The sequence below is a fragment of the Rhinopithecus roxellana genome, chromosome 4 (assembly GCF_007565055.1).
Source record: "Rhinopithecus roxellana isolate Shanxi Qingling chromosome 4, ASM756505v1, whole genome shotgun sequence".
NCBI lineage: Eukaryota > Metazoa > Chordata > Mammalia > Primates > Cercopithecidae > Rhinopithecus > Rhinopithecus roxellana.
The window spans coordinates 7,828,661-7,841,882 of record NC_044552.1 but is presented as its reverse complement, the minus strand read 5'-3'; the positions used below and the strand labels follow the sequence as shown (position 1 = coordinate 7,841,882).

Below are 13,222 nucleotides of genomic sequence, written 5' to 3'. Positions count from 1 at the left end.
CTTAACCCAAGCCTGAGTTCCTTCATCAGTAACACATGGGTAATGGTGTCTGTAGCAGCAGGTTATTGGTGTTTTTAAAAAATAAACTTCATTTTGGAATAATTTTAGCTTTACAGAAAATTTGTAAAGATTGTACAGAGAGTCCTGTACATATGCCCTTACTGTTTACTTCATTGTTAACATCTTACATTACCAGGATACATTTGTCAAAAATAAGAAATTGACATTGGGACATCACTGTTAACTACACTCCAGACTTTATCTGGATGTCAACAGTTTTTCCATTAATGTCTTCTCTCTATTCCAGGATCCCATCGAGGATCGTGTTAGATTTGGTTGTCAGGTCCTCTCTGGATAAGTCTCCAGAGACTTATTTCAAGGTTTAAAGCATAACACATGTAAAAGCACACTTAGTCTGGTGCGAAACATGTAATAAAGCATTGGTCAACACTGAGGGATCATTGTAACTATGTGATAGGCACGGTCTTCAGCACTTTTCAAACATCAATTCATCTAATATTCACAGCTATTCTGTGAAGACTCCAATTGCATTTACTTTACAGATCAGAAAATGGAGGCACAGGAAGGTCAAAAAAATAGCCCCAAATTATGCAGCTGGCAGATCTGGGCTTCAACCCAGGCTTGCTGGCTCTTAAGCCCATGCTTTTAGTCACGATGTTGCCTCTTTGTATGTGCATAATATATACTCTTTATTAGTAGGAGACTCTGGAACTGGTAAGTTCTCTCTAGGGCAGAAGAATATTACTAAGTAGTTCTCTGTTAGTCACTGAAAATATGCCTGATTTTTAACCCTCTTTAAATAAAATATTATAGCAACTCAAAAAGAAAAGGTAAGGAATGCGGATTGAATAAGCCAGAAGTACATGTTTCATAGTTTTTCTTATAAACCACTTTTTTGAACCCTTACTCTGCCATATTTTTTCTTAATTTTTTTTTTTTTTTTGGAGAGAGGGTCTCGTTCTGTAGCCCAGGCTGGAGTGCAGTGGTGCAATCACAGCTCATTGCAGCCTTGATTTCCCAGGCTCAAGGGATCCTCCCAACTCAGCCTCCTAAGCAGCTGGAACTACGGGTGCACACCACCATGCCTGGCTAATTTTTGTATTTTTTTAGAGACAGGGTTACCCCATGTTGCCCAGGCTGGTCTCAAACTCCTGGCTCAAGCAACTGGCCCCTCTTAGCCTCCCAAAGTGCAACAACTACAGGTGTGAACCATTGTGCCTGGCGTTTTCTTAATTTTATACACATATATTCCCTCTTTCCCTCTCTCCTTCCCTCCCTCCCTTCTTTCCTTCCATCCATACTACATGTTTAAGCCATGCACACAAAAAAAAAAGAAGAAACTTTTTAAAAAATCTAGGAATGAAGATTAAGAGCAAGCAAAAGGCAATGGAGTTTCTGATGAGAATTACGAAAGGCATAAAAGGGGAAGGAATTGGGAGCAGGAAGAAGGGGAGAGGGAGGATGGACTGGGAGCTCTCTAGTCAAGCTCTGCCAGGAACCAGCTGGTGATGCTGTCATTTATTTCATATGACTACTCCTTATACTGGCTTCCCAGTCTATAAAATGAGCAGATCCCCTTTAACTCTGTTATATATAATAACTTTGAATCCAGAAATTTTAAAAAGGATGTTTAAAGAAAAATGCAAAAGCAAGAAAGCAGTTAGGCTTAGCCTACTGATATGAAAGGCTTAGCAACTAAACTGGAAGGTGAGCAGGCCTCAAACTACAACATTCATTCAACACACATTTATTTCAACACTGTTCTAGGTGCTGGGGAGACAGAGAGGAACAAAGCGTGGCCACTAAACTCACGGCCCTCATAGTCTAGTGGAGGGTTGAGAGATAATAAACATGGAAACCAATAAGGTAAGTGTAGACTGTGCAATTTTATAAAGGAAATTAATGGAAGGATGAGGCGGAGACTATGGGTTAGGGGAAGGGGTATCCACACTTGAGATAGGACAGATCATGTTTAATTTACCTGTGTTCAGATTGTGATTACAATGGGGAAAATAAGACCCTTAAATCCTTCGGCAATCGACAAAATCACTTTATTTATAGCGCAATAAAGGTGTGCACCAAGACAGCTTTCCACAGGAAGTTGGAGAACCATTTTACTAAAAATGTGAAAGAATATTTACACAAGTTATTTAGGAGTAATTCTTCATGGAAATAAGAAAGTCTAGAATGAAGTCTTTCAGCTCCTCCTCAAGCAACTGACAAGCCCCTTTCCTAGACTGGCATCAACTCTATCTACAATTCTATGTAAATATACTCTTGGTATCTGCTATGAACTGATTTGTTCCCCCAGCATGCCAATTGACATGTTGAAGCCCTAACCCCCAACGTGACTGTATCTGGAGATAGAGTCTTTAGGAGGTAATTAAGGTTAAATTAGGTAATAAGGGTGGGGTCCTGATCTAATGGGATTAGCGACCTTAAAAGAAGAGACACCAAAGAGCCAGTGTGCCCATTCTCTCTCTCCTTCTCTCTCTTTTCCTCCCTCTCTCTGTACATGCACTACATCTGGGAAAGGCCATGTGAGGACACAGAGAGAAGGTGGCAGTCTACAAGCCAAGAAGGGAGGCCTCAGAGAAAGCCAAACTTGCTGATGCCTTGATCTTGAACTCCCAGCCTCTAGAACTGTGGGACACTGTATTAGCTCAGGGCCCACTGTAATAAAAATACCACCTTGTTAGATTACAGATAAGGTTGGGTCATTTTCATTGAATGCTATTCTTCTTCTAGGGTTCCTCAGTATGCCACTTGTGGACATAGCTTATGAGGAATTCTTTCAGGAACTGCAAGTATCAATCACATCTAGTTTTCTTTCCCCTCTTTACAGATAGTACACCAAATACTACCCATTAAACTGTCATTACTTGTCATTGAAAGAGAGGCTTTTCAATGAGACGTGGTTTCCTCTAATAGCATGTCTCCTACAGGTAACAGTATCAGTACTGGCATAAATGTGAATTAAATCATCTTTCTAAAAACTAGACATGGCTAAAATTAAAGACATTTTATCCTCTTTCCCCTAAGCCTCATAGCATGCCAGGATGACCATCATTTTCATGACACATTGAAATTTGAAAAACTTTTTAAAATTCCCTTTTCTTATTCGCTCCATTGATGTAGAATATTATAAAGTTATTGAAATCTGGTTTTCACAAAATATAATCTTTAAACTTTGAGCATCTGAATATTTTCTTGATCCCCATCATAGCTCTATCATTTACCAGCTCTGTAGCTCCTGGAAGACTATGTAGTATTTCTAAGCCTCTGTTGCTTCATCTACAGTGTGGGTTTATGGCAGGGATTCAATGAGTTCATATAGGAAAACATGGCAAGTCGTAAGCTCTCGATAACTGTTAATCACTACCACTACCATTATTACAACTGCTAATGTTACTGCAGTTTTTGTAACCAGCCTCCATATTGATCCTAAATCCATCAGTAACAATAACTGTCCTTAAAAAGACCATTCTCAGGCCGGATGTCTCCAAATGGCTACCAACTGTTTGTAATATCATGTCTTAATTCTTTCCAAATGATGACTGAGTAGGCTCTTCTCTGGTTGCCTGTTGCCTGCGCATTCTGTCTTCCTAGTTCATTACCAGAGAACCCATCCTTCCCATTGGCCCTGGGGCAATCCAGGTGTACACCTCTCATCTGAGTGTGTGTATATATATATATATATATATTTTTTTTTTTTTTTTTGAGACGGAGTCTGGCTCTGTCGCCTAGGCTGGAATGCAGTGGTGCGATCTCAGCTCACTGCAAGCTCTGCCTCCCGCGTTCACGCCATTCTCCTGCCTCAGCCTCCGAGTAGCTGGGACTACAGGCGTCCGCCACCACGCCCAGCTAGTTTTTGTATTTTTAGTAGAGACGGGGTTTCACCATATTATCTAGGATGGTCTCGATCTTCTGACCTTGTGATCCGCCCGCCTCGGCCTCCCAAAGTGCTGGGATTACAGATGTGAGCCTCCGCGCCCGGCCCTGAGTATAATTATTAATACCTTCCCTTTCATTCTCAAAAGTGTCCTGGTGTGGGTGTTACTTGCTTCCCATTTGCTTAGACTTTCTGCTCTCGGTGGAAAAACCATCACACACAGTTCACTTGCTCTCACCTTCCAGTTATTTCCTTCCTCTAGAATGCTGTACTTCCACCACTGCCAAATCGTGAACTTTCTCTCCTTCAATATCCCACTGAGAACTCACCCTCAGGATGGGACTCTGCTCACCCTGTCTTCTACTCAAGCAGAAGCCTCTCAGCTATCATGTAAATAACTGTATAACTTTAATTGGCTCTGTTTATAAGCCTCTTATATCTTTTATTTCCCTCTAGGTATTTTTCCATGTGTTTATCCTGTCTCCATTAATTTGTAATCTCCCAGAGGGCAAGGCCTGAACACAAGCTTCTGTTGGTGTAAAGTGGAGGCACAGGTAAGCCTGCTTGCTAAACACTGCCATCCTTCTTTATTACTAATCTGTTAAAAAAAAAAAATCCTTTGTAGTGCTTTGTTAGTGATGGTCCCGAGACTGCTAACCTAATGAAAAACTATATCCAGTGTCTGCCAGTGTCCAAACAAGAGAAAATCAACAGTTACAAGCTTTCCATAATGTGAGGGGAAAGGTGTGCGGATATTTCGACCCATAAGGGAATTTATGGTGTATTGAAGCATGTTATAGAATTTGTTGCCTTTAGAGGTTTATTCTTGTCTCTTCAAGGCTGCAGGACTGTCTCAGAAGGGAAGTAATATTTACCTTCCAAACTGAGATCTAAAACCCGAACAAAGCCTCAGGAAACACACTCCACCACCATCTTACAAGTTTGTGCTACGGGTGGAGGGAAAATGAATCTAATGTAGGAGGCCTCCCTCTGTGCGTCTAACAGGAAAGACCACATGGTGCAAGTCTTCAGGATCACTAGAGGGGTATTGTTCATTTCAGTCCAGGTAGCAACGGAAAGCCTGTGCAAATGTTCCTCTTTCATTGCGGGGCTAAGGAGTGTGGGTCCTTTGCCGCGACTACCTGCTTGCCTCTCTCAGAACCTGCATATGAAGTGCGGAAGATCTATCTTAGCGGCGCAGAGCCCAAGGTAGAAACCGATGGAGGCGGTGCACTAGATAACATCAAAGCCCCGGGCAGGGGCCAGAAAGGGGGGCACAGGCAGCCCGGGGAATGAAGCGCCTCCCTCTAGCATTTCCTCTCACGCCCACTTCCAACCTAGGAGGCTTTTGGTTTCTGCTTTTGTTGTTTTTAAAATTAAAAGTTAAACCCAGGAAGCTTTGGATCAGACTTTTGCGTTGCAGTTCGGGTAAGTTTTTCTCTCGGTTCTTTTGTCTGACGCCTGGCTTGGGAAGAGCCTGGGCGTGGGGCAGAGTTGGCAGGGCGTGCGGGGAAGGTTTTGTCGCCGGGTCGTCCAGAGGAGGAGGGGATTCGGCCGGTGGACGGGAAAGCCCAGCACGCGCGGAGGGCGGAGGGCGGAGGGCCGAGGGGAGGGACGGGCGGCGTGACCCGGCGGCCGGCGGGGAGGAACCTCCGGGATCTCCGCGTGGCGGTGGCGGCGGCGCTGCCGGGCCGCGCGCTGGGCGGAGGGCCGGGGCCGCGGGGCCGCGCCAGGGGGGAGCCTGAGCCGGGCCGGGCCAGGCGGCCGCGTGGGAACCGGAGCCGGGGACGCAGCGGCGGGGGCGGGCAGGGTGGCGCGGGCCCAGTGGACGCGGGGCCGGGGTGGACTTTGTGCCCTCTCCAAACTGTTCGCCAAGAAAAACGTGTGTTGAGCTTTTCAGTGACACTGTCCTCCCTCGAACCCCACTTTCCCCAAGGGGGGCTCCAGAAGCATTCACGCGGCCGGTGGGGATGGAGGCATAGAGAAATGGTTCCCTTGGAGCCCCCTCTTTTTTGGGGGCAGAGAATGGTCACTCGCTCCCGCATTGTCCCAGGATTTTTGACAGTTGAAACTGCAGTTTACCATTCACATTCATCCTCTACATTCACCCTCTGCTTCATTTTTTTCCCACGCTCTGTTTATTTGATACATTTTGAGAAAATATATTGGATTTGCCACAAAACAATTAAGCCTAAAGAAGCTACTTTATAGTATAGCCAGATTTCCCTGCATCCTGATATCTAGGAAGAAGTGAAGGCAGAATTAGGAAAACAACTGCATTTAGAAAATTCAAAAACTTACTAGGAAACTATTCTGTATTGTATATATTTCAAATAAAAGTTTAATATCTGTTTGCTGCTCAAGGAAATAGTTGAAATGTCAAAATTTACCTATTATAATTCAAAATTGCGTGTACGTTTTGTTGGAAAGTTCGTAGTAATGCTGAATTCTACATAAACATTGTGTTGACAGTATGTTGTGCTCAACAATTCTTGGGTTAAACGTTATTCATTCAGTTAGCATTTTTCACTTCCGAAGTGATACAAATTCCACTCATTATCAAATTACCTTACTCCTGACAGATTAATAGCTATACGTTCAAGTTAAACGCATGTTTATTTTTTGATTCAAATAACCCAGTTGGGAAGTTACATTATATACTTTTTTGGTGATTGCAACCTATTGGATATCGTTTCACTTCACAAAAGAGAGATGGTTTTATCACAGTGAAAATAAAAATTGCATTATTTCATTGTAGGGTTAGCATTAGTATGCTAGACATAATTGTACATGTACACAGTTGGATGATCTTTGCTTTTGTAACCAAATTTACTTTGTAGTAGGCATATTTCTCCCTTTACATGATATTATTTTTGGCTACACACTCGCCATTACTGAGTATTCCATTTTTAATCATTCCCATTCTGGTGGTTTGAGCTTTTCTTAGCTCAAATGAGCCAGAGGTACGATTTCCTCGGGGGAATTTTAGGGGTCAACTCTAGCAGGAAAAACCTAGACGTCGTTATGGAAGCCCACGGGAACAAAATAATTCAAGTTTGCACAGATGGCCAGCTGTCTTAGTGGGTGTATGGTCGTTTAGCATTTTTATTCCTTAAAAGGGGAAAACAGTTTAGTTTCATCAGGGATTTTTTTTTTTTTTTGCATCAGTTTTGTTTCACCTTATTCCTCTCAAGTTTGAGGTGGCCCGTTAAACCAGCCACTTTTGCCTGCTTCTTGAGGTGGACATGTTGAATTTCTGTGTCCCAAACTGCGAACGTTCTTTAGGTCCAACCCTGAAAACCCTTCTTCGTTACCCCGGTTCAGCCTCTCTTCACTGCTTTGCCATGGATTTCCACTCCTTGCTTCCTCTACTGCTTTCTAGCAGCCGGGGTCACACCCTGGTTCATGCTAATTACTCCCTCTTCCCCTTTCACGCTCTCCTCTGCGTCCCTGGAGCCCGTGTCCGACGACCAGCCCCGCACCCCCTTTTCTGTCCCCGAAGTCCCCTCCCGGGTCGGCCCTATAAGCTGTCAGGTTGTCAGGCAGGGGTTAATTGCGCTCGCAGCTTCGGCACTGGGAAGCACCAGCGGGGCTTTGGAGCGGCCTCTGGAATAACCTTGGCTTTCCTCGCTCTTTTAATAGAACATCCGCCACCAAAAAGTGGTTTCAGTTCAGGGTTAATAATATGTCCCCTTCCACTCTCCAAACCAACACCCCGCCCCCCTCCGTTTTTTTAAAAGTTGTTTTTCAAAGTTAATGAGTTTCAAGTTTCACAATGACTTTCCCCTTCCTTCTACGCGTTGCTGAGGAAACCCCCTTGGGGTCCCCCCCCCCGCCCCTGAGCCTCCCCCTCCCCCATTCGGCCCGGGCGAGGGGCGGGGCCGGGAGACCCCATGACGTCAGCGGCCGGCCCACATCCTGCTGTAGAAAGTAAAGAGACGGTAAAGAGAAACTACGGCCCCGCCCGCCCCGCCCCTCTTCCCGGACCAACCGCCCCCAACTGAGCGACCCGGCAAGGCCTTCCCGGGACCGCGTGACTGGCCGGGTCCGCCCCTCCGCCCCCGCCGGGTGCTGGCTCCCCAGGCGTCGCGACCCCTGGCTCCCGCCCCCCGCGTCCCTAACCCCGCCCCTCCCCCCCGGGCCGCGCCGCCACCTCCTCCCGCTCCCCCCTCCCGTCCCTGCGGCGGCTCGGCCGGGCGGGGCGGGGAGGGGCGAAGCGGCGGGTGGGTGGCGGGGCCGGCGCGGTCTGGGGCCCGCCCCGCCGGGGAGACCCGGGGCACTGGCTCCGGGTTCGTGCCGGGCCGGGCGCCCATCCTGCCCCTACCTCCGGGCAGAGCTGGCGGCCGCGCCGGCCCAGCTGGGCCCCGGCGCCTGGGCGTCCCCCCGCCCCTCGCCCCGGCCTCAACCCCAGCCACCACGGGGACGCCCCCTCCCCCGCCCGCGCGTCGCCGCCCGCGGCCTCCCCTCCTCCCGCCCCCGGGGATCCCCTGCCGCCCCGCCCACCCGCGGGAAAGCCTCCGACCTTCGCCCTGCCTCCCCCGCGCCGCCCGGCCCGCGTTCCTCCCGCGGGCCCCAAAGACGCTAAACGTGCCCTACTCTGCCCCGGGGGAGAGGTAAAGCCCGCGCTCGTCCTCCCGGCCCCGGGCCCCGCGGCCCCGCGGCCCCAGGGTCTGCCCGCCCGCCCTGCCGTGGCGCGCGCCCCCCAGCCCGGCTGCCCGGCTCCCTGGCGGCCGCGATCATGCCGTGGCTTGGGGCGCCGGCGAGCTTCGCCGCCTCCTCAGCCCGGCGGCTGCGGCCCCCGCCCGCGCGCCCCGCGCTCCCCCCCCGCCCCCCGGCCCGCTCCCCTGTTTAATATTTCAGCGCTGGGTGGTGTGAGCGCCAGTCGCCGGCCTTCAGCGCGGCGGCTGCTGGGCGGCGGCGGGGTGGCGGACGGAGCCGGGGACCCGGGAGCGGCGGCCGCCGGAGGAGGTTATGTTTGTGTTTGGGGTTGTCAAGTGAAGGAGGGATCCCAGGCGCCGCCGCCGCCGCCGCCGCGCGGGGGTCGCGGAGATCCCGAGCCGCGGCCGCCGCCATCAGCAGCGCAGCTCCAGGGCCGGCTGCAGCGGCAGCGGTTCCGCCGGGCGTCCTGGCAGCAGGTTCGGCGCGGGCTCCGCGGCGGGGGCGCTGCAGCTGGGGAGGGCGGCGGGGCGGAGCGGGGAGGGGGGCAGGAGCACATCCCCTCGGCGGGCGGGGGGCGTGCGGGCGCGCGTGTGTGTGTGTGTGCGTGTGTGTGCAACCGCCGACCTTGCAGAGGGGATGGCTGCGTGCGGGAGACACTTGGCACTTCTGGGCGCCCTCGCCCCGCGCGAGCCGAGCAGGTACAGAGGGACCCAGCCTCCCCAGTCGCCTTCCAGCCGCAGACGCATTTTGCAAGAGGGTGGGGGGTGAGGGAGACCAGGCCTCGGCATCCCAACCTCCCGGCTTTGTGGCTTTCTTTCCCTTTCGTTCTTTGCTCTAAGTGCCTGTTTACTCCCGGCCACCTGGGTAGTTTCTTTCCGGGTTGGGAGTGCGCGCCTGCAGCAGTTGGGAAGAGGGCGGTGGGTTGGGGCGCGGATCGGCTCGGGCTCGCCTTGGGGTCGGGCTCGGGAAGGAGTTGCTGGCTGGAGAGGGGAGGGGGCGGCGGCGGCGCTGGCGGCGAGGAGGAGTCTCAGGGCTGCCGCGCTCGCCTCATCTCGTCCTCCTCCTCCTCAGCTCTCTGCATCCACTCCAGGCTCCTTCCTGAGCTGGCACTTCCATTCCCCCCTCCTCCTGGCATGCGAAGCGCTTTGTTCAGTGCAGCGTTGCAGAGGGGTTTTCCCAGGCTCCGCCCTCCACATTCATTCATGTTTTTTCTCCTTGCAACTGTCTTTACGCTTTTTGATCGTGTCATGTTTTTGCTCCATGTAGAATTTCTTTCTTTCCCTTAAAGGAACGGTTTATCACTCGTCCTAGTCGCTACAATGCTGCTGTCTTTAGAAATATCCACTTACCCCCACAAGGATTTAAACAGGGGATGGACAGCTAGGGATAGTGGGTAGGCGGTGAACGGGGTAGCAGAAAGCCTTTACGGACAGGGAATGTGCATATTTTACATTTATGCTCCGGATCCCATGGGATCACATGATTGGATTATACAGTCAGAGTTCACGCTTTAAAAACTTCCAAATATCGTTACCATTTAAAAGCTTTAATAAGGAACGTATTAAGCATTCATACAATTTATTTGGTACAGATGTGTATCAAAATTGAATCAGAACCTTCCTGAATTAGATAGTGGATGTTTCTTTGGTGCAAGGAGTTGAGAAACCATATGTTTTATAGATCACTTAGCACAATGCTAGATGAAATAGACCATCATTTTTTGTATTATTTTCCCATGTAGTTAAAAATTGCAAATAATTTTGTGCTGAGCTGACATACAGCCAGATCAGGGATATAATACTGAAGTTAATTGTTACCTTCTTTACCTTCTATTTCTTTGCTATAATGAAACCATAAATTTCTAAAACCTTATACTGGGATGTTAGACGCATTTCTTCCCATATAGGCTCTCTTAGGGAGAATTAATAGTTCAGCGTTTTTGTGTGACAGGCAAAGCGTCTACAATGTTTAGTTTAGTCCTTATAACAACCTTCTGAGGTGGATAATATTTCCTAGTTTTACAGTTGGGAAATCTGATCTTCAGAGAGGATAAGTAACCTGAACAAGGCCACGCAGTAAGGGGTAAAGCCTGGCTTTGAACCCACTCTGGTTTGACACCAACATAAGTAGTCATGACTTGCTGTGCCTCTTGAAAGAAATCCTGAAAGTAGATGTTATCAGCTCCACAAAAGAAATAAGCACTGGATATAACTGAGTCATGTAGTACTACATTCTTTAGTTGCTGATCTTGGACAAGTTACTTATCCTCCTATTTTTTTTTTTTTAATCTGTAAAATGAGTAAATGATAGCTACGTTCCTAGTTAACAGATTAAATTAGGGAATGTGTAGAAAGTACGTAGGCACATAGTAGGTGCTCATAAGTGTTCTCTTGTACAGTACCACATATAACAAAAGCTTTAAGCCCTACTGTTCTATTCTTGTGTCTTTGCTTAATGACTAAACATTGTTTCATGTTTAACAGTGACAGTAGGCTTTGCTTACCAGTTTTCTTGCAGTAAGTTAAAATTTCAGCTTTAAGAGCCTTGAGAATCTTGTGGAAGAATCTGAGGTGGCTGATTTGGGGAGATAGGTGATCCTGTTTTGGGTCATTCTTGTCTTGGCCTGTTGTATTTCAGATCACTGTGTTTTAAAATGTGTAAGTCAGGACAGGCTAGGTTATGCTGCAGTAACAAATAACTCTGAAACCTCACTTAAGCAAACAAGAAAGTGTTTCTGGCATATGCTGTGCAATCACATGGGTTAGCCAGAGCTTGACTTTGTGGTGGTGTCAGATTTGCTGTCTGGAGCAGTCCTGATCCCATGGCAGCAAGAGAACTCTGGAGGATCATGGCTGTGATAATAACTAAATGCTCTAGCCTGGAAGTGGAGTCTCATCCACTCACAGGTCGTGAGCTACAACTCCGCACACGTTCCTGGGAAACACAGTGAGGCAGAAAGTGTGGTCCTACCATGAACCTAGAGGTCTTGAATAACTGGAGCAGCCACAGTAGCAACCCCTTGTATTTACTGAGTTAACTAAAACAAGATGAACAAGACATTGTCCCTGCCCCTATGAATGGGCAGATTTACTATATATGCATAACATAATCCTTCTGTAGCCTGATGTGGTACTTTACTTGTTCCTGGTATTGTCGTTTTAAAACACAAAGTGAGTTTTTTTACTCTTGTGGGATAAAGATACGGTGATTTTTTTCTATTTTCTTAATGAGAAGTCCCAGATATTGACAAAATGACCTCTGTTTAATTAAAAGTTAGTGAGTAATCTTTTGCAGTGGTGCCCAGCTTGGTTACTTTTTCTTGAGTTTAGGTTAGTGCCCTGCTAGGCAATAACTTTTAAAGTATCTTTCTCGTCTGAGGTAGTAAAATGTGCTTCTTTGTTTGTTTGTTTGTTTTCTTTTTTTAGCACATGGATTAATTGATGTATGTTGAGTTTATGGAGCTGCCTTTTGGTGACTTGCTTTATCTAGAGTTTTTAAGAAGAAAAAGAAGCCCCTGATTCAAAGAAGATGCCTCGAACTAAACAGATTCATCCCAGAAATCTAAGAGGTAAGGCTTTGCATTAAGTAGAAGTAAGGCTTGCGGTAAATCTTTTAGTAAAGTATCTCTTTGGTGACGGGAATGGCAGTTTGTTAGATGTTGACCCTGCATGGTGGCGAGCTCTGTTTCTCTTGTTCATTTCCACGTGAACAATTCCACATGAAGTCCTGCACAATTCCTGTCTCTCAGGAGATATGTAATAAATATCTGTTGAATGAATTAATTGAATTTGATGAAATTACAGTGCCTTCCTTCCAGACCATTAGATGGGGTATTACCAACTGGATCATTATGAATTTTATGTTTTTTTTCCATTCCTCCTCCATAGTTCTTTTGAGGTTTATTTTTGTACTGCTCCATCAGTTAGAGTAACAAGATAAGAAGTGAAGAGAATTGCAGGCATTCACTCAGACCGTTACTTGCAGAAGCCAGAGGCAAATTAAGTTATTTTCCACAAAGAAGTAGTGGGTCAGAAATGTGTATATGATAACACATTTCACATAGAGATGTGTGTTTTCCACCAACCGCGAATACTTTTAGAAAAGTAAGTGTATTCTTGCTTAATGTTTAAAAAGATTTGTATTGTTCGCGTGTGTTTTATCAATGGTGAATAGCAATTATCTTTTATATTAAACTTCAGGAGATAAGAATGTAGTAGTGTTAAAAAAAGAACTACTAAAGCAGTAATTCCAAACTGAGTATGGTATTTTATGAAATATTTACCATTACAGAAAAAAAAAAAAATTCTGAAGCATATGTAGGGGGAAAAGTGACTTAAAAATCAAATAGATTAATTTGAAATGTTTCTTGGTAAAATCAATTTGACTAGTTACCATAAGGTGATCTTTGAAAATGTAGTCAATTTTATGGCCTCTGTGAATCTGGAAATAGTGCTTGTTTCCTGTCTAGAAATCTCTGTTGCCTCAGGCGGATGCCTCAGCCCAAGTTCAAATTGATGATTATAGTAACCAGTGTTCAGTGAGGTGGAGATTTACATGAGAACATTAAGTGTAGTCTATGGAAATCAGATTTTTTACAGTCATATAGAAAACGTTGAAAATTGAATGTGTGTTTGCCTGTCTCCCTCACTA

At 47.0% G+C, this 13,222-nt stretch overlaps 1 protein-coding gene across 1 annotated transcript in view; it reads left to right on the top strand.

The window, feature by feature from the left end:
- The first annotated feature begins 8,926 nt into the window (after positions 1–8,926).
- HIVEP1 (HIVEP zinc finger 1) overlaps positions 8,927–13,222 on the top strand; it is a 152,873-nt gene continuing 148,577 nt past the window's right edge. Inside the window, 2 exon segments of the mRNA XM_030928858.1 lie at positions 8,927–9,048; positions 11,998–12,140. Coding sequence (XP_030784718.1) covers positions 12,101–12,140 — 40 coding nt within the window. The 5' untranslated portion in view covers positions 8,927–9,048; positions 11,998–12,100.